A 22,450-nucleotide genomic window follows, 5' to 3' on the forward strand; every position below is an offset into this window, starting at 1 on the left:
ATCCTAATGATTTTTGGCATAAAAGAAAAATCTATAATTTTGACCCATACAATGTATTTTTGGCTATTGCTACAAATATACCCCAGCGACTTAAGACTGCTTTTGTGCTCCAGGGTCACATATACCTTATAAGAATACATCTAATGTAATGTTTTCGGACACTTAATTGCAAGTTAAGTGAAATAAGATGACAATATATTATAGTTTAAATTTATATTAAATGCAATTTAAATATAAAGTGCTTTTTGAGCTAATTAATTAGGACTTCTTACTAGTACATCTTAAATGTAATTTAATAATTATTTCTATTCTGAAATATGACTAAAGTGTACTTAAATATATTTGCAATTAAACATTTGCAGTGATGAAGATGCAAATGAGTGCATTTAAAATAGATTAACTTAAATGTAATATCAAATAACACACTACAGTTAAAATGTGCTTTAGTATGTTGGTCAAAATAAGTGCACTTCTTTAAAGCACAAAAAAAAAGATTGACATTATTATTTAAAATATACTTTTAAGCAAAACTTTTGGTTACACTTTATTTTAAGGTGTCCTTGTTACAGTGTAATTATACATTTAAGTACTGAGTAATATTAATTATCTACACATACTTACTATATGATTAGGGTTAGGTTTAGGGTTTGGATTAGGGTTACTTGCATATAATTATGCATAATTAATTGTTATTATAATAGTAAGTACATGTAACATGTGTAACAAGTGTTACCAAACTTTTAATTTGACATTATCACAAAGAGCACTTTTTAAAAGTGTACTTAAGTGTGTTTAGAAACAGTCATGTAAGTTTCTCTATCACTTAAGTGGCCTTTTATTTCATTAAAATTATATTAGCTGCCATACTTTTAAGATTTGAAGTACACTGCAAGTGCACATTCAATAATTAAGCACACTTCTTGTTGTGAATTGAGTTAACACAGTTTTCCTCAATGTTTTGACATCTTTCCAGCTCTAACTGAAAATAAATCCATCAGTCAATTTATGATATATTGATAAATATAGTTAAATCTAATTAAAAATGCTGAATTTAACCCAACATTTGTAATGCTACTGCTGTATTTTTTGCTTAAATTGTTGTTGTTAGCTTAGAAGTATTTAGTGCTATTTGTGTGGCACATGTAAGTGTCCATTATGAGAGATGCTGCCCATACCGTGCGTTTCAAATCGGTCACTGATCATGTTCCATATTAACTATATTATCACTTAGAAGGCAGCTGTTTATGTAGACAGCAAGGCAGCTCACTAGATTTTAGAACACAACTAATATGTGTTAATGAGAGTAAAGTATCACTGCGGGGGCGGGGCGTTCCCTCTTTTTCTCGCTTTCCTTCGCTTTTAAATAGCTTGTAAAAGCGGCGTGCTCATTTTACTTTCACTTTCAAATAGCGGCAATTCGGCGTAAAGCAATTGTTAGTTTTTAGTTCGTTTGAATTTTCCCAATTTTCTTCGCTTTCCTTCACTTTTAAATAGCTTAAAAGCGCCATGCGCATTGCGACGGTCGTTCGGCACGCTGCATTGAGCAGCCGCATTCAGTTTTTAATTGTAGCGTCTGTTCTTTTTCTTGAACTAAATGATTTTTATTACTACTAAAAATCAAAACGACGGTGGGGGTCGGTGCCGCGGTGGGCAAGTGACCGGTTGCGGCTTAACACCGGTATCACCGTCAACACCGTCTATCGCGGCAAGCCTACTACCAATGCTTATTTCATGACAATTTACCAAATAATAAATAAAATGGACATTAAATGCATTGAATTACTTAATAAAAAAAACTCAACTTCTTGGAGAAACACACATATTCACACACAAAAGCAGACGCTGCAATGCCAAACCAATGCTTAAAGCTGAATATTTGGTACACAGTACAGTACAGACCACACTATAATGAACCAATTTAATACCAATGCAATGCATTCCTGTATGTTCCTCCTTTCCTGGATGGAGCCACCATCGGTCCACACTAACCAATCCGAGAGACTGTAGGGTTTTTAAAGGGGATGTTTACCTGTACCTTCATTGTTTCCCCTTGTAGGGAGCTGTCACTATCATCAATGTCATCCGGGTGGAGCAGGATGGTGTTGCTGAGCAAATGGTTCTGCACAGCCATTAAATAACGCAAGCTTGGTGACGCTACCTGTTGATGTGGAAGTGCTGCCAGTTAATGAGATTTAGTAAACTGTATGATTTATACAGAAAAAAAACAATTATTTCAAATTACGGATGTATTTTCCCTTGTGAAAAAGAAGCGTATTAATTAACGTATTGAATGTGCACTTGTAGTGTACTTTTAAATCTTAAAAGTGTATTTAAAAAAATAAAAGTACTTGCAGATAATATATTAAAGAAATAAAGGCCATTTAATGACTTAAAGAGAGACACTTTCATGACTATGTTTCTAAAAGCATTTTAAAAAGTGTACTTGAAATAATGTCAAATTTAAAATTTTATTTTAAAGTGCATTTTAAATCATTGTTTTAATAATCTTCTGTCACGTTTTAAAGAAGTACACTTATTTTGATGTGTTGACTAAAGCACGTGAAGTACTTGATTATCGTTTGAACTATAGTGTGTTATTCAGTATTACATTTAAAATGAATATATTTTAAATGCACTAAATTGCAGCTTCATCATTACACATGAGTAATTACAATTACATTTAAATACATGATGCATTTAGTGTATCATAAATGCTTGTCAGTACATTCAACAGTACTTGAACCATATTTCAAAGACAATAGAAGTCATTATGAAATTACATGTGAAGATGTACTTAAGTCCTACTTAAGTGGGTCAAAAACACTATAAAGTTCAGCTAAATGCATTTAATATAAATGTAAACTTTACAATATTTTTATTTAATTGCAATTAACATGCAGTTAAGTATCTGAAAACATTACCTTCAGTTTACACTTAAGTACGTATTAAGTATATTATTTTAGTAATAGCACTCTTTTTAATATAGTATCTTTATTTAAAAGCGCACTTCTTTTTCACAAGGCTTATGAAAGCTAACAGCTTGTAGAACTGCATCTTTCAACATCAATTCAGTTCACTTAAAAGTAAAAGTATCTCTTATCAAAGTAATTCTTAAAGTCACATACAGGTACAGTGGAGAGAAGCAGTTCTTGCTTTTTGTCAACTTTTATTTTGGCGGAAACGCGCAGGAAGACCTCAATGCTTCTTTTTGTTGACAACAGCAGATTTATAAACGAGTCTCATTACGAATATGTTGCACGTATTGCATTGTCACATGCATTGTAAAAATTCATAAAAATGAGCAACTGACGAGTAACACTGTTTCAGCGCAGATTTTCCCCTGGATTGAACCCTGGTTAACAAGCAGATCCGCCGCAAGTTCGTGCAGCGCTGTCAGAATACATGCAATTCGTGCGAAAACAATGTTCTGCAGTTTATTTACTAATTGTTTAAGGCCATTTTGCGATTTCAATCATCATACAGTAAAACCAGCAACAATCACCCTTCCTCTTCTCATCGAAGACATTCGCTGTAGTACTAAACAGTCTCTCGCTGTCGGTGCTTGTAATGATTTATGCGTTTTTCACTGACAGTTTTGATTGCGTCATTGTTCGGTACAATTTATTCGGTCTTTTCGCTTCGGCCGAACACCGAAAGAGCTTTTTTTGCTATTTTCGGCCGAATAATTTCGGTTGCCGAACATTCGGTGCATCCCTACTTTTTGGATTTTCAGACTTCATTTCAAGGCTCACCTGATGGCGAGACACACTTCTCTTTGTATTTCCGGCTCTATCTGATCGTGAGGAGCCATGAGTAACTGCCACAGCAACAGTCCAGAACGCTTCACACAGTCTCGGTTCTGCTCTGCATTTAGATTAAAAAACTGGAACACAACCTGGATAAAAAAACAACATATTTTTATAATATTTAAATTTTTTATTAAATATTTGGTTTCACTTTATTTTGATGGTCCCTTTAACACATTCTGTTGACTATAAGTAACGTTGCACCTACATATCTACTAACTCTCATTAGAGTATTAGTAGACTGGTAGGGTTAGGGTTAGAATAAGTTTACATGTGGGTCAAAGACGAAAAAGGGTTTAAGCATAAAAACAATAAGTGTAATACTGCTTTAAATTGTTGTTGTTTTTCCCTAAAAAAATGTTAAAAAATTCTGTTTAATTTAATTGCAATTTTGTTTTTGTTTTTCTGAGCAAAAAATAAATATCATACATTTTCCCTGATTTACTAAAATGTCATTCAGTGTAACAATCTTGTCAGGCATACTTACAACAAAAATCAATGTATGACATATTAAAAGACTAATTACTTTCACCCCAAATACTAATTAGTTGTAATTTTACATTTCTAAAATTTGCCACTATCCTAGGTTTTGCCCATTTGTCAGTAAGAATTTTTTACTCATTTAAAACACAATCAAATTTAATATGCTCCCTTATTCTTTTATATATTTTAATATGTACACGTCAGAATAAGCATGTTGTTTGAATTTGTACATAAATATTGTGTTACACTGAATGACAATGTAACATTATTTTGTTACCAAATTTTGACATTTTATTCTCCAAAAACTTATTTGAAACCTTAAAAGTAGACACTTTACTTACATTTAATGTGCTTTCTATGGACATAAAATCACTTTTGTAAATTTATTTTGATGAGGGCATCTTAACATCTTTGACCCATGTACTTGCAAAGTTACTTACAGTCAGTCTGTTGGGAGACCATGACAATAAAGAGTTAGCAGATATTAAGCAGAAAGTCTTCTAATACTCTAATGTGAGTTAGTAGACATGTAGGTGCAACATTATTTATTGCCAACAGAATGTTAAAAAAGGGAGCATCAAAATAAAGTGTTACTAGAAAAACCCCACCTGAAAGACGACCAGAATGCAACGGATGATGCAGGTGTCTCCGTGAACCATGGCCTTCTCCATAACATCACATATGGAGCTGAAGTGGCAGGCCTCCATGGGCTGCTTTACTATGAAGGGTCCCAGGTGCAGATTACTGCTGGCTGCCAGCAGGTTGAGCTGATGGATGCACATGGCGCCAACATGATGGAGCAGCTGGTTTATCACTTTGCATGTGTCTATCATTTCTTCTGTTGAGTCAAAAACATATTACTGGGAAACCGATACAGATCACTTCTGTACAAAACATCAGCACACCTAAAAAAAGCAAGTGGCCTATCAGCACTCCAGTGCACCACTGAAAAATGAACCCTTGTGAAAAAGAAGTGCACTTAATTGTATTGAATGTGCACTTGTAGTGTACTTCGAATCTTAAAAGTATATTTTAAAAAACAATAAAACTGTTAATGTTAATTAAATAAAAGGCCACTTAAGTGACTCTTTCATGACTGTTTCTTAACACACTTAAGTACACTTTTAAGAAGTGACCTTTATAATAATGTCAAATTAATCATGTCATGTTTTATAGTACACTTATTTTGATGTCTTGACTAACAAACTAAAGCACACGTAAAGCACTTGATTATAATTTTAACTGTAATGGGTTATGTAATATTACATTTAAAATTAATATATTTTAAATGTACTAAATTGCAACTTCATCATTACAAATGTGTAATTACAAATAATTTTAAAAACTCAAGACATACATATTGTAGTTCATCACAAATGCTTGAGAGTACATTCAGCAGTACTTTAACCATATTTCAAAGACAACAGATGTAATTAGGAAATGACATAAAGATGTACTTAAGTCTTACTTAAGTCGGTCAAAAACACACTAAAGTTCAGCTGATTGCATTTAATATACATTTTAATTATAATACATTTCTACTTAACTGCAATTAACATGCAATTATGTGTCTGAAAACATTTACACTTAAGTATATTCTTTCAAAGTATTCAGTAATAAGTGCTCTTTTAAAAGTATGCAAAAGCGCATTTCTTTTTCACAAGGGACATTTAAGCAAAATAAGCTTTCATCACTATTAACAGCTGGAAACTGTGCCTGGTTAGGACATGCTGTAATGTTTCGAAAGTCGAAAATGTTATGTTGTACAATCTTACGCCATACAAAAATCTATTCCAGCTAACTGTTTTGTACTTTTTGTTTACATAGGCATATAGTTTCAGTACCTTTAGGCTGACTGATGACGTGACTGACGCCCAGTCGCTGGCACACATGATGGAAGGCCTGATTCCCAGGATTACACCACTGGTCCATGTAGTCGCTGGAGCACGTCCAGATCAAGTTGTTAAGTGCATCATAACAGGCCCCTGGAACAATCATTATCAAAACATAAAATCAGTACTCATACAACACTTAAGAGAGATATTTCAGGAACACTTGAAGAATGGAAAAAAATATATATAGATTAAAACTATAAATCCAAGACATAAAACATGGAAAAATAACAACCTGAATGTGACGCAGTGTTATTTTATACTATTACAGTATTTATTCATATTTTGATCTAGCGTTTACTTTTATATTTTCAGTTTATTTTAGATCAATTTTAGCAATTTTGTCATGCGCTTTTGTCATTTTGTAACACTTCCTAAGAAGCCTGTATATTTATAATGCATAAGGGTATTCTTAATGCATGCATAATGCTTTATAAACAACCTTATAATATGTTGCATCATCTGATAAATAATCATAACAACAGTTACAACACATTATAATACTTACCTATTTGTGGTTATAACTTTTAATAATACGATGCATTATAACAGTAGATAAAGCCTGCATTTATAATGCATCATAAGAGTATTCTTAATGCACTATAATGCATGCATAACACCTTATAAATAAATATATATATATATATATATATATATATATATACACACACAGTAGTCAACATTTGAAGCGGATCAAGAAAGTTCATCAAAGTTGTAGATGCCTAAATGCTTTGAGTTGCTGCCATGTGATTGGCTGATTAGCAATTTGTGTTACCAAGCAATTGAACAGGTGTACCTAATAAAGTGGCCGGTGAGTGTATATATATATACACACCTATTTGTGGTTATAACTTACAATGCATTATAAATACAGGCTTCATAGAAAGTGTCACCATCATTTTTATTATCACTTTTATTTTATGATACAAACAAAAAAAAAAAACATGAATTTGGTCAAAACCTTGATTTTTCTGTTGTTTTTGATCAAATAAAGTCTTTCAAGTGATGTTTTTCATAAATTCTGAAAATTTTAAATGTGCATCTGTGCTCATGTCTTTTTTTTTTTTTAAGAGTAACAATATAGATCAACAACAATGTCTGTCACAGTCCCAGTTCATATTTAGTCTGAGATGCGATTAGCTTTTTTGCATCATGTTAAGTGTGAAAGGACCTTAACGTGTGGAAATGTCTGATTCTTACCCAGTCCTGCAACCTGAGCTCCGCGCCCCAGAGAACTTCCAGGAGCATCGACCAGATCAGCACGACTGCTAAACTGACCGTCGGCCAGGTTAAACACCAAACTAGACGCCAAGACTAGGAAAGAAAACACAAGGCAGGGAATGAAAATGGTAACAAGAGCTTGAGAATGTTTAACAAAAAAAGCTCCAATGTAAATAACTCCTGGATTGCATGGACTTTATTAAAGTTCACTAGGTTTGGAACAACAAGAGGGTGAATAATTGATGCAATCATTTTTGGGTGAGCTGTCCCTTTAATTGTTATGCATTTGCTTAGGTAACAGCGGTGTTAAGAATGGATAACGTTAAATGATTAATCACCATTCTGACACTAGCCATGATAGAGATCAGTATAAAACAGTGCTTAATTAAAATGATTGTTTAGGGTATAAAGATCTTACTCTTGAGGGAAGAAAGGCCACTGGAGCCACCGAACAGCGAGCGTGTGGCCGAGCTCCCAGCTACACCTGGAGCGGGCGTCAGCATCACCAGATACGTCCCACACACGTACATCGGCGTCTTCCTCAGTGCTTTTATAGACAGACCACAGCTTGTGTTGACTACTGGGATGAGAGAAAAAAACAGCCACAAGAGCCCACGATCAACACTGCGATTTAAACTTTTCCAATTTGCCAGGGTTATTATAATTAACTAAAGCTAAAACCATAAAAAAAAACACTCTCTCGTGTTCATTTAACTTGATGTACTGAAACAACTCAAACTAAAAAATGTATAAAAACTTTAAGGACATATTTAGAAAAGACAAAGACACACAACAAAACTGCTAAAATGCTCTAACTAAAATCAAAACCGAAAATGTTATTTTATAAAAAAATATGTAATACTGATAAAAACTATAATAGGCTATAGCATCTAATTGCATCTCAATGATCCTAAATTGACATGAAAAATACACAGTTGGTGTACACATCCAAAACCCAAAATTGGTCCCATTATCTGAAAAACATTATCTGGGAAAAAATAAAAAATAAAAGTCTGCATACTGAACTCGAGATCTGAAAAATAATTTATCTACACAGTGCAACATTTCGACCGGTCAGGTGTTCATCAGGCACTAAAATAACACTTGAACGTCTGTTGATTGTAAACGACATCAAATCAATATAACGATAGTCGCTAGTCAATGTGTATTTATATATACATAACAAATATACACAGAACACACACATATATATTATGCAAACTATAAATGTGCGTTAGATACAGTGAAGACAGCGCGTTAGTTTAGAACTCATCTAATTATTTTTTTTTTAATTGTAGAGTGTGTTAATTTGTGCAATGATAACCTACCAGCAATGTAAATGATTTTTTAAATATATTAGAATGAGTACATTACAATATAAATTTATTAGAACAAGTACATTATTATTTATGGGCTTAAAAACAAGATGCAAACAATCAGAATATTGTACCTGGTGGGGAGTGCCCAATGTAAACATGAAACATATGCCATTACCTATATTGTACTGTGGTACAGTTATGGAGGCCCTTCATAATGCAGAGGTCAACTGCCTGCTCTGCCAATAGTTAGAAATGGCACTATAGTAAGCAGTGTTTAATAAACAGCTGTTTTACTAAATTCTGCTGAGGTGAAATTCAGTGCAGTCATGTATCGTATCGTGGCCTATGTATCGTGATACGTATCGTATCGTGACTTTGCTGGTGATACACAGCCCTAGAAACAACACCAAGTCTCTCCTGTGCAGAAATGCTAATCAAATTATTTTTCATTTTGGTTGAGCACAAATGTATTTGTTAGAACTAATAAATCTTATTAAAGTTCTTTTTTTTTAAAGAGAGTACATTGAAAGCTTTGAAAATAACTATAATAAAATCAATCTCTGCTGGGTTTTTTGTTTGTTTGTTTTTTTGACATGCAGATGAAACCTCAACATTTTATTTGTGGATTTAACATCAATAGATGGTCTAAAGCAAAAGAGCAGTAAAAATTCTAAAAATATTTTAGAGCTCCTTGTATTCATAATCCATTTGAAAAAATATGAATAAATCTGTATATATTAAATTATTTAATTTGCAAGTGTCATTGCTTTATTCATGTAAGCTATAGCTTCTAACCTTTAAATCAAAACAGACTCGTGATGTTATGAGATTACTGATTTATTTATATCTTAATGTTATTTGTGTATTTTACTTTTCATTTTATTACAAGTAGGCCTACAGCACTCCCTAAATAAATAAAACACCTAACCTAACACACCCAGAGCACATGCGAGTTATTCGTCTTATCGGCATACATTTTTTAAGCCTTTATCGGTCGATTCCGATAACGTTCCAATAATATCGTGCATCCTCAGTTTTAATATTTGAAGTACACTACAAGTGCACATTCAATAAAATTAAGTGCACTTCTCTTTCACAACAGCTCCCATTATAGAAACTAAGCCAAAGAAGCTGGTGCTTGGGAACAGGCGAGGCACAAACAACATACAGCAGCATTACCCGACTGCTCCTCTTTGACGGGGTTGGTGATGGCGGAGCCGGTGAGAGCAGCCAGCGTGGACGAGTGTGAGGCACGAAAGCGGGACATACGGCTCAGGAGCAGCTCATTCAAACACTTCGATGACTCGCCTTCCTTTCGCGAGAGGATTACCCGATCCTGAATAGGACTGGCCACACACAGACCCATCTCAGTCTGGAAAACACACACACAAAAAAAAAAACAGACAGTGGGAACTTGTGAAATGAAGGTTTATCGAACACTTATTTACTTGCAACATTTATGATAATTCCCTTGTGAAAGAAGTGCACTTAATTGTATTGAATGTGCACTTTCATTATACTTCAAATTTTAAAGGTATATTAAAAAAAGCTGTACTTGCAGGTAATATAATATTAATGAAATAAAAGGCCACTTAAGTGACTTAAAGAGAGACACTTTCATGACCGTTTCTTAACACACTTAAGTATAGTATAGTATATATTTATTTAATGCCATGTCAGCATCAAAGGCTATTTTCATGGCAAAAACAATTTAAAAAATACAAGTACAACAAATACAATAAAAACCAGCAAACAAACAAACACAAGCTATATCACACAAGATTTTTTACATTAACATGTGATAAAAATTCTAAAACATTTCCTGGCAAAATTCTACTAAATAACTCTAAGTGAGTTCAACACACTTAAGTACACTTTTAAAAAGTGGTACTTTGCAATAATATCAAATTAAATGTTTTACGTTAGCTTACATTTTTAAATCATTATGTTTTAATAATCTTTTGTCCTGCTTTAAAGTACACTTATTTGAAAGGGTTGACTAACATACTAAAGCACATGTAAAGTACTTGATTATCATTTTAACTGCAGTTTGTTATTCAATATTACATTTAGAATTAATATATGCACTAAATTGCAGCATCATCATTACAAATGTGTAATTACAAATATATTTAAATATATTACATACTCGTGTCAATAGAAATAACATTAAAGTATATTTTAGCTGTCAGTACATTCTGCAGTACTTTAACCATATTTCAAAGACAATAGAAGTTATCGTGAAATTGCATATAAAATGTACTGTTTGTTTTAAGTGGGTCAAAAAAGCACTAAGATCTTAACTAATTGCATTTAGTATAAATTTGAACTAAAACATTTTAATTTAATATGTAATTAAGTGCATTCAGTTCATACTTAAGTATTTTCTTTTAAAGTGAATTATTTTTACTATAATAAGTACTCTTTTTTTATAAGTTTGCTAAAGTGAACTTCTTGTCAATAGAAATAACATTAAAGTATATTTTAGCTGTCAGTACATTCTGCAGTACTTTAACCATATTTCAAAGACAATAGAAGTTATCATGAAATTGCATATAAAATTTACTTTTTGTTTTAAGTAGGTCAAAAAAGCACTGAGTTCTTAACTAATTGCATTTAGTATAAAATTATTTTAAAGTGTATTATTTTTACTATAATAAGTACTCATTTTTATAAGTTTGCTAACGTGAACTTCAGTTATTGCATGCAATAGAAAACCATAAATGCAACTATAAATCTGCACAGAGAACATAATGAAATCAGTAAGTCTGTAAGTCTCAAGTTCATACTGTTAGCTGGAAGACATCCATGAAGACAGAGTGGCCTTTCTGGGTTTTCTCGTTGATGCTGACAGGTGACCAAACCCAGTAGAGGAAGGTACCGTCAGAACACAGACGCAGGCTGGTCAAGCTGCTGCCCACTGGGAAATGATGAAGCGGCATCGCTACCACTTGGGAAACCTTCAACAGAGAGAAACGGGGAACTAGAAGCTTCCACAAATAACGCATTTGTAAGGGCCTAGTCAATATATAACATCATCAAAAATGTTACACATCTGATACGATTCAATAAAGGTACCATGCAAGAACATGCCATATGTATTGCATTTTATTTTAGGTTTTCTTCTTTACAGGCCATTCATACAGGACGCAATACATAAAATGGATATAATACCTGAAATGTAATATAAAACTTGGAATGACATGAGGGAGACTAAATGATGACCTTTAATCTGTCCGTTCAAATATTACGCCAGCAATGTTTACTTGTTCTCATAATTATTATTGTGAGGATAGAGATTTTGGTTATGGTCTGCTGACTGTGGTACTCAATCTGCAGTGCAGTACTGCCATAACTTGATAAAAATGTTGATTAAATCTGGCTGGTCTAAATGTTTTGCATATGATAGCATAAATATATATTTTTTTTTTTGTTGTTTTTTTGGTGGGGGGGTGGGGTTAACTGACATCTAAATGTTAGAAAATTTGGGACACATTGAGGATTCAAGCTTAATTTCCACCATTTGCAACTTTGAGAAATCTACTTGCAGAATTCAGAAGAAATCTGACATTATCTGACACAATCATTTTAATTTGTCAAAACTTTTTGTAATTAACATTTCAGGAGTAATGCATAACATGTGTTAACAAAGTCCAAACTTAAACTGAAACTACAGCCTAGAGGGGATATATACACTATACGTGAAACAAACAAACAAAATAATCTTAATTTTACGAACAAAAAAGTTGACACTATGCATCTATTTATTACCCCACATGTGCTGAAACATCATCTCAAAATGAGATGTTTTCCAAAATGCATATTGCATCAGTAATAACGCAACAAGCATGTCCACAAATCATGCAACTGTTTCATTTTCGAGCATACTTATAAAAAATCCAGTTGTTTATATTTATAGGATTAGAAATAACAGAACACATACATGTGATGTAAATGTGAAAGTGCAGTGTGCAGGATGATGGTTTGAGATGCAGGGGTCGTACCTGCAGTGTGAAGGGGTCGATGACGTGGCACAGCTGATGAGGTTTGATGTCAAAAGAAGCTGGACGGTGCAGCAAAAAGCCACTGCTGTGTGCCAACCACCCCGCCTCCAGTTCCTCGTTCCGACAGTACACAAAACCCCTGGGAGGAGGGGCAGAGGAAGAAGTTTTAGGTTAAAGAGATGTGCCAGGATTGTCGACAATTAGTGGAGTTGATTATTTTTAGCAGTGGTGCTTTTAAACAGAGATGCAATATATATGTAGAGAGAGAGAGAGAAACTATTAGACAAATACATAAAATTTGGGTTAACTACTCAAATACATAATGAGTGTGTGTGTGTGTGTGTGTGTGAGCGCGTTTTTGTGATTTATGAGGACACAAATTTGTATAATGACATGGGTATGACATAGGTATTACAACGAGAAGGTGATTTATGAGGGCATTTTGAGTGTCCCCATATTTCAAAAGGCTTATAAATCATTCCGAATTAGTTTTTTTGAAAATCTAAAAATGCAGAAAGTTTCCTGTAAGGGGTAGGTTTAGGTGTAGGGTTGGTGTAGGGCAATAGAAAATACGGTATGTACAGTATAAAAACCATTACGCCTGTGCTTTATTTGTTTTTAATTTAGGTTGTAAATTGTTAAAAATGTTGATTAAAAAGATGCAAAAAAAAAACAAAAAAAACATTACGCCTATGGAATGTCCCCACAATTCACAAAAACAACCCTGTGTGTGTGTGTGTGTGTCTGTGTGTGTGTCTGTGTCTGTTTGTACGTCACATATTAAGTTTCGTATGCATTTCTAAATTCTGCTCATTACTTATAAAGCTTTAAATGGTCAAGCTTCTCAGTACCTAAGAAAGCTCCTATCCAGTGCTGTTATTGGTAACTAAACTATTATAAAAATAAATAAATAAATAAATAAATAGTTTCCATTAACTGAAATTAAATATATAATTGGATAAAAGCTTAAATTGTAAATAAACTAGGCAACACTTTACAATAAACAATAAATCCTTAGTTAACTACATTAGTTAACATGAACTAACAATGAAAAATTCTTCTAAAGCGTTATTCATAGTTAATGTTAATCTGTTAATATTATTTAATGAACCTGAATATTCATAAATATTGTAACAAATGTATTGCTCATTGTTAGTTAATACTAGTTAATGGATTAACTAAGGTTAACTAAGCAAGGTATAGGTTAAAAATCTAAAAATAAATATTATAATAGTGTAGAATTAAAAATAATAAAAGTGACAAAAGCACATAACAAAATGACAAGCTTAAAATAAAATTTAAACTGAAAATACAAAAATAAAAGCCAATTCAAAATATTAATAAATATTATAATAGTATATAAATAATAATAATAATAAATCACACAATACTCCATCAGGTTAGCAAAATCCTGGTCAGTTAATAATGCACAAAATCTACCAACTTTTCCTATTTGGTTTCTAAACTCTTTCTAGAGTTGTAGTAATTGTTATACATTAATTTATATAAATGTTTGTAGTGCTATATATCTAATTAAACGAGAATCTGCTGATACAGATAGAGGTACACTACTTGCTATTTAGCATCTGCTATTTAAAATCTGATCGCAAATCAAATTATAATTCAGATACCTTACAATAATTTCTGTCCTGAAATCCTCATAAATGATATTTGTGCACAGAAACTAACTTCCAGTGTAACTTCAGGAGGATTACAATTTCTAAGCCGTTAAACTGTTACAAACATCCCGGTCTCCCCTGTTCTGTTGAAAAGTTCCTTTAAGCAAAATATGTGGCCCTGGAGCACAAAAGCAGTCTTAAGTCGCTGGGGTATATTTGTAGCAATAGCCAAAAATACATTGTATGGGTCAAAATTATTGATTTTTCTTTTATACCAAAAATCATTAGGATAGTAAGTAAAGATCATGTTCCATGAAGATGTTTTATGAATTTCTTACCGTAAATATATTAAAACTTAATTTTTGATTAGTAATATACATTGCTAAGAACTTCATTTGGATGACTGGTTTTGTGCTCCAGGGTCACAATTGGGTTGAAACATGTCAAAGACATTTCTTCATGAGATTCGCCCATAAGATTGAGGAGGTGCAAGAAGTTGACATTTAAGAGAGGAATGAAACACTGACGTTCATCGACAACAAAATTTCACAGGGTCCAAACGTGTAACAAACATAGTTGCTCACAGAGCAGAAATGAGAAAGGCAGCAGAACAAAGCAGGAGCTGTAGAAAGAGCACAATAGTGGCCTGGAGGTCACTGGCACAAACAGAAGAGCAGGGCAGGAGGTGAAGTGGTGGTCGTGTGGTTTTAGAGTTACCTCAGCGTCCCATGCTGCCCCGAGCCCAGCTTGCTTAAGCCCTTCCCAAAAGAGTTTGTCGTGTAGAGATAGAAACCATCTGTAGCCAGGCTGCGGCCCAGGTCTGAGTCTGAGACGGGCAAACAGAGAGAGAAAGAGATGACAGAGAGTGTCTGAGGAGCCAAAGACAGCAGAGACGCACCGCAAATTCACTTTGAAAGGGAAAAATTACTTCTAGTCAACAGCAAAGTAGGAGCAGAGATTGTACTGGTATGCTTAGGGCCCTATGAAATCCGTTGCATTTTTTACCAAATTCCACTTTTGTCCATTTCCATTTTTTTTGATTTTTTTTTTTTCATTTAAATGAAAGCTATAAGCCCCGTGAAGCCGTGGTTTACAGTGAATTTATAACAGCTAAGGGGCAAACAAAGGTGTATGTTTGTAGAGTAATTTACAAAAGCTTTGAACGTGGCTCAACCAATCAGAATCAAGGTCCGGAACTCTCCGTTTTATAATTTTCATTTAAATTCTATTTTAATGGTAAACTAAATAATAATCATAAAGCATGTCTAATTAATTTAAATAATTACACTTTTATAATTTAACAACAATTTAGTCAAAGTTAAACCAAAATTATGTTTATGGACTATGAAATCAGATTTTTTTTCCCACATTCAGTTTTATTTTTCACAAATACCATTTTTTTTCTTTTTGTTTGGTTTACTTTTTTTGTAATGGTTTAATCAAATTGTAATAATCAAAAAGCATGTCTAATCAATTAAACTGATACAAATTTCTAAGAATTTATTAAAATGTTTACAATAATAGGGCCCTAGAAAATGTTGGTTGTTTGTTGTTTTTTTCAGCAAATTCGGAGTAATCTCTTTTAATTTTCCAGGAATTATAATTTAATACAGCTTTATTACCAAAAACGGTGGTAATCAAATTAAGGCATAAAAAAAAAAAAAATTAGTGCTGCCCAACAGAGGTTTATGTTAAAAGTAAAATCTGAAATAAAATGTGTGATATTCCTTCAAAAATAATTTAAAATTCATTTATTACTATTATTATTATTAATTTGAGAAGTTCATTCTACTGTACAATAGTTATATATTTCTGTTACAATTTCTTTAAGTAAAACTAAACTTGTATTTTGACAGGTTGTCATCAAGACCAAACAGAGAAAAAAAAAAAAAAAAAAAGGCAGAATAGCTTTGTGAAGTGTTTTTTTTTTTTTTGGCGAGAGAACGGTGTTAAATAGCTTCATATTTTTTCATAGTCTGTTTACACAGGCACTAGTCCATATCGCGATTTAAGTGTAAAACCCTACTTTTGATTTATTCATCCAAAATTTGTCAAATTCCATGACATTCCGTGTTTAACTGAACATTCCATTTTTGTGACTGGATCCTGCGATTCCGTCCACGTTGCAGAAATCATAGGGCCCCACGTACTGTATGTTGTAGCATTTCTGAAACTGAATAAAAAAAGTTTCTCCTATGGCAAATGTTGTGTTCAATTGTTGTTTTTAGCTGCGTCAGAGATTGTGTCCTTCGAAGGCTGCATTTGAAGATCGATTGCGTGACCACGGTGTGACGAAGGCTGTCCAAATCCGAAGGCTCCTTCAAACGCGGCCTCGAAATGCATCCTTCGTTTCCCGAGCAATGAAGGATACAACCGATGGATCCAAGATTCATTGCGTGCCGAAGATGACAGGGTTTTTTTTTTAGAGAAAATGCCGGATTACACTTTTAAATATTTCTCGAATATCTAACGATACAAATGTGAGAAAAAACTGTAAAGCTGTTCAAATGTTGACATATCTTACAGAGATGCGATTTTATAGATGGTTTATAATTGTTATTACATACATAAATGGACCAAAGTGAGCATATTTTAACAGGTTGTGAACCTTGTTTAGTTTTTAGACTATTGAATCACTTTCAAAAAAGTCCAGTACAATCGCTACTGCCACTCATCAACGGGACAAGATCAGTCCTTCGCACACCAGACCGTCCCATTTCACAACGCTCAGTCCGACCTTCGCACCCTTCGAAGGCGTGGCCTTTAAAGTCCCCATCCTTTGAAGGATTCAGCCTTAGAATTAGGGATGTGCAACAGTGATCGAGTACTCGAGTACTCGACCGTGACAGCGATGATCGATCATGTAAACGATGATCGAAATTTTTTATTTTTTATTTTTTTCCTGATTGGTTATAGCAGCACTTTGGGCGGCGCCCTGAGCTCTGGAGAAATTTCCCAAAATGCCCATCCCTACTTAGAATTGGGACGCAGCTATCATGTTCAAAGGGTTGAGGCTGACACACAGCCAAAATATTTGATTCATTCCCAAGCAGAAATGTATTATAAAAAAACAGCAACACAGTAAACGTATGTGGACACCCCTGCTAATTAATGGGTTTCCAGTCATTTCCATAAGGATAAATATTAATGCTGCTGCATGCAATGGCATTTTAGAGCCATCTCGCTGGTACAAACACTGGTCAGCCATCATTTCTCCCTCACCTTTGCTCTCTGCTCCAGCGGCGCTGCTCTCTGGCGTGGGCAGCATGTCCTCAAAGCCCCACGAAACACTGTGTTTCGCCCCTAACAGACAGGACGGTGAGCCTGGACCTCCCTCAAGAAGCAGCAGTCTGCAAATGAGAGGTTTTTACGCTTTTCTGAGCAGCAAATCATCATGTGAGAATGATTTCTGAAGGATCATGTGGCGCTGAAGACTGGAGTAATGATGCTGATTTTTTGGGAAAAATTTTTTTACGGCATATTCACATAGAAAACAGTTAGTTTAAATTGTAATAATATTTCACAACATTACTGATTTCACTATCTTTTGATCAAATAAATGCAGCTTCAGTGAGCAGAAGAGACTTCTTTCAAAAACATTTTTTTTAAAATCGTAATTACTCTTAACTTTTAACCGGCAGTGTATATAGCTGGTGTAAACAGTCACATGACCAAAGCTGTTTAATTTCTGTTTGGCACTCTGAAAAATCATGTCAAACAAGCTCCAAAAAAGTTACAGTTTTAAAACTGGTTAATAATTCCCACCCTGTTTATTCTGCACCATTCATAAGAGTTAACTACCAACAGAAGCAGTTTAATATGTCTTCACAGACAGTAACAGTTAGACACATCTCACCTATGGAGAACATCCGCCACTGGAAGCTGACCCAGGTCTGTCTGTTTCTGCAGCAGGTGGACCGTGTGAATGAACGTTTTGAGGGAACCCCTGCAAACACAGACAGAGCAACAGAGTTTCCTTGCTGTATTTTCCTTCCTTTCTTGACTGACATAGTGATGCATATAGCGATGAAATCAAAAGAGACTCCTTCCTAGACATATCAGATCAAAAGTGCTTGAAGGAGAAGCACTGAGACACTTTAGTACTTAAGTGCTGTGTGTCTCAGCTTACCATTTATGATTGACTGGAAAAACTGATAGTTTAAAAGGGCCAGACATACATTAAGAGTACCATACTTGACAACTGGGGCAACTGTACTGAGAGACATAAATTTTAACTACCAGAGATAATCATAATTCTCCAGTTTTGTCATCCAGACAATTGCTTTGTAGTACAAATTTTAAGAAATGTTATGTTTAAATATGGAAATGAGGCATTATTAATTAAATACGATGAAGCCAGGTTAAAAAATCTTCATTTTGTTGACATATTAGGGATTTTGGATCTATTTTTATCACTCCATAAGAAAATATTGCCAACAGAAAAAAATCACCTTGTTTTTAGAAATTAAATAGAATATAAATCAGGTAAATGATATGAACAAACCCCGTGGTAAAAACCTTCAGAATATAGATAGGAATAAAACTGTAACGTTTTATGTAAGTGCTGCCGAAGTGTAGAAAAACTCATCCTTTAAAAATATGAATTGTAATTGAAATCCAAAGACACAAATACATAAAATGTAATAAAATAAACACTTAAATGTCTATTTTGGATGTTTTACTCCCACTAGTCCCACTCCGTGGGTGGAGCACGGTATGGTTTGATTTTTTAACAAGAACTGTTACTCCCCTACTAGTGATGCAACAAAATTTTGGCCAAAATAGTTTTGGAGGGCCGAAATCATTGACTGAAACAGTTAGTGTTTCTCTGATGGTGAATTTTGACTGTTTCAGTGTCTATTTTTGTGCTCACAACTGGATAAACTTAACAATAATGATTTCTTGTTTTTACTCTTAAATCTCATGATCGATCTTTTAGTCTATGCTGTTTTCTGCTGCATGAACTTCACTAATCATTATTTGTAGCACCTGCCATCCAATAATCATAGTAAGCTTTGTGCTTGGTTACTTTTAATAAGAAAGTCAAAATTTGAAAGTCTCAGCTTTCAAATTCTGCCCATTTTATCACAAAATACAAACAATAAATGTGTTTGTGACGCTCTTTACTGAGGTGTGACAGATCGCTGTAGCACATCAATTCAAACAGCAGGGGAACCGATCATCTCGTCCTCTTTACTACTAGTTATAGCACCAAATAAATATGAAATGAATATAAGAAGGTGTTGAGAGAAACAGAACAACTTACTGAAATGTATCATGTCTCATGTAATCACTCAATCAAGTGTTTCAACCACAGAAAGACATCAGTAAATTAGTTTGTAAACAACATGCCACATCACATTTACTTCAGGAAGACATTCACTGTCCACAAACTCTTTAGTCGGCTAGAAAAAAAAAACTGTAGAGAGAAGCATTTTGGTAAATATATGCACTATATTACATATTCATTATATTTTTACTCAACCCGTTGTCTTCATTATTTAATGTATGTTTGAATAAATTTGGCAACAAGTTTTTTTTTTTTTTTAATGTTTATATTTCAACAACAAACTGGAGTAGAAACATAATTCTGTCATTAAAAAGTTGACACAATATGCAATTTAAATGTTTGCATTTGAGCATTGATTTATTACAAAAATTTGATCAATTAATTGATTATTAAATATAATTTATTTTCAGTTTTGGTTTCCAGCTGCATCAAAACTTTAATTTCGGTTTCGGTGTTTGATCGGTGCATCACTAAAAATAGCCCAAAATCTCAAAACTGACCAGTACATGAATAAACAATGATTTTGCAAACTATTGCAAAGTGACTAAAGGCTATGAATAAAGGCCGGAAACGAACAGCCGCTGTGCTGCGCTTACCTTGCACATGATAGAGCCACTAGAGCAGCTGCTGCGTTCTGCCTCTGCTGTTGGGTGAGCAGTGGTCTCGCCTGTGCCGTTTCCTCCGGCTCACTCCTCTCCTCCAACCAGGAGCAAAGCAACCTCTCCAGGCCATTAAGGCAGTCTGCAGGCTCCTTGCCCAGGCTGAGCGGCTGGCAGTCGCGCAGACACGCGAGCAGGACCTCAGCGGTGACGCCGCAGAGCGCAGGGTCGTGCCGAGTTTGCGACTGCAGTAGTGGAAAGACCAACAGGAGGCCGACGCGTGAGGTAAACGGCGCCTGATCGGTGCCGGCGGCCATCGGAGGGTGGTGAGGATGGTGGTGATGTTGAGGCTGCAGGAAGCCCTGTCGCTTAAGCAGGGCCAGCGTCTCCTCGTCGGCCCCTCCGGCGCTCCCTGGGAGGACCCCGTCATGCTCCTGCTGCTCCTCCAGGGCCAGCTGTCGCTGCGCCCCCCATAGTCCGCGCAGAGCATTGAGACGGTACTCCAAAAGTCTGGTGTAAGCGTTGCTCTGGTTTCCGCAGACGGCTCGCAGGCGCTCGGCAAGCTCCGCTGGGTTCTTGGTCTCGAAGGTCAAGATCTGCAAGAGCACAGAATGGCATAGAAAAACCTGAAGCATATTTTGGCACAAGACCTTCATCAGGTTAATCTAAAATTAGTTACTTGTTTCAATGTTGTCACATTCAGGGATTTTATCTAACATTTCAAGTGGACACTTTAGGAAAAAAATTAAATGACTAAGTATGTAGGCCCCTTTAAAAGCTAGAATAGGAACACATCCTCAAAATTATTAGTTGAATTATTGTTATTTATTAATTCATTGGCCGAAACAAATATATATATATATGTGTGTGTGTGTGTGCAAACATTTATATATTGAATATAATTTATATATTATATACAATTACACACACAATTTAATATTTGTATGTTTTGGCTATATATATATATATATATATATATGTATGTATATCACATAGAAAATTATTAAAATAATGGCAACACATCCCCAAAATTATTGGTTGAATTCTTAATAAATTAATTATTAATTTTGGCTTAACCAAATATATATATATATTTGGTTAAGCCAAGATTAATAATACTTTATAGTGGGCATCTTTACACACACACACACACACACATATATGTGTGTGTGTGTGTGTGTGTAAAGATGCCCACTATAAAGTATTATTAATCTTGGCTTAACCAAATATATATATATATTTGGTTAAGCCACTGTATATATATATATATATTTATACGTGTGTGTGTGTGTGTGTATAAAGATGTCCACTGTAAAGTAATGTCTTCGATATAAATAATAGCCTTTGTTCAGATAAATAATAATTTTGTAAGTCATTTTTTTCAGTTGCAATTATTACAATAATATTTACACTTAACCTTTTTTAAATATCCTACAATATTTTAAAAGTTAAACAGCATAGATAAAAAAGAGAAAATGTGACACTCAGTAGTACTTAAATAAATAGATGCTCACCATGTTCCCTAAACAGAAATTCTGTGAAACATAAATCGCATAAATCATTTAAAAGACAAACCATTATTAATTACAGTATTACACCCACACTAGTGGTTGGTACGTTTTTATCACAATAAACTATATCACAATATTCTTAAAATGTTGGTTAATAATGATATATCTCACATTATACACATTTCTACGGAACAAATCAAACAAAAAATTCCATATTCCATATTCCATACATAAAATTCCAATCTTTTCCATATTTGAACAGTCATGTACAATCAATGTAAACCTTCTTGGCAACTATATATAATTATTTGATATAAATGTGTAATTAATCTAGCCATTACTCTGAGGTAATTTGCTCAGTGCGTGGCAACAGGACCTGGTTCCACTGGCTTAGGTTAAAAGAAGTACTCAAAACTTGCTTCATTTCAAGATGGACATGACTGAAAGTACTGAGACAGACGTTTATTCCGTTACTCAATAAACATCTGACTCATGACCTTCAGTGATGAACAGCACAAAACAACACATCTTTCTTTACAAGCTGCACACTAAAGCACCCGGTTTAGTCCAATTCACAACAAATGACACTGAACACCGTCCAGCCGACGACACAGAGCGTCCAAAAATTTCACAAAGTTTTCAATTTGATTACTTTATATTTGTCCCAAATCATTGTTTCTTAATGTACCAACTTCACCCTATGCTG

At 34.2% G+C, this 22,450-nt stretch overlaps 1 protein-coding gene across 1 annotated transcript in view; it reads right to left on the reverse strand.

Moving 5' to 3' along the window:
* Positions 1–20,827, reverse strand: part of LOC107745305 (probable E3 ubiquitin-protein ligase HECTD4) — an 87,770-nt gene extending 66,943 nt beyond the window's left edge. The window contains exons 1-15 of the mRNA XM_016559164.1: positions 20,231–20,827; positions 18,201–18,290; positions 17,567–17,694; positions 15,062–15,170; positions 12,726–12,864; positions 11,511–11,681; positions 9,901–10,093; positions 7,821–7,979; positions 7,382–7,495; positions 6,134–6,274; positions 4,898–5,127; positions 3,753–3,895; positions 3,539–3,561; positions 3,126–3,163; positions 2,036–2,158 (exon numbers count right to left, since the gene is read on the reverse strand). Coding sequence (XP_016414650.1) covers positions 2,036–2,158; positions 3,126–3,163; positions 3,539–3,561; positions 3,753–3,895; positions 4,898–5,127; positions 6,134–6,274; positions 7,382–7,495; positions 7,821–7,979; positions 9,901–10,093; positions 11,511–11,681; positions 12,726–12,864; positions 15,062–15,170; positions 17,567–17,694; positions 18,201–18,290; positions 20,231–20,550 — 2,121 coding nt within the window. The 5' untranslated portion in view covers positions 20,551–20,827. The remainder of the gene's footprint in view (positions 1–2,035; positions 2,159–3,125; positions 3,164–3,538; positions 3,562–3,752; positions 3,896–4,897; positions 5,128–6,133; positions 6,275–7,381; positions 7,496–7,820; positions 7,980–9,900; positions 10,094–11,510; positions 11,682–12,725; positions 12,865–15,061; positions 15,171–17,566; positions 17,695–18,200; positions 18,291–20,230) is intronic.
* Between the last annotated feature and the right edge of the window lie 1,623 nt (positions 20,828–22,450).

This window comes from Sinocyclocheilus rhinocerous, unplaced genomic scaffold, assembly GCF_001515625.1.
Source record: "Sinocyclocheilus rhinocerous isolate Xijiao unplaced genomic scaffold, SAMN03320098_v1.1 scaffold1399, whole genome shotgun sequence".
Classification (NCBI taxonomy): Eukaryota; Metazoa; Chordata; class Actinopteri; order Cypriniformes; family Cyprinidae; genus Sinocyclocheilus; species Sinocyclocheilus rhinocerous.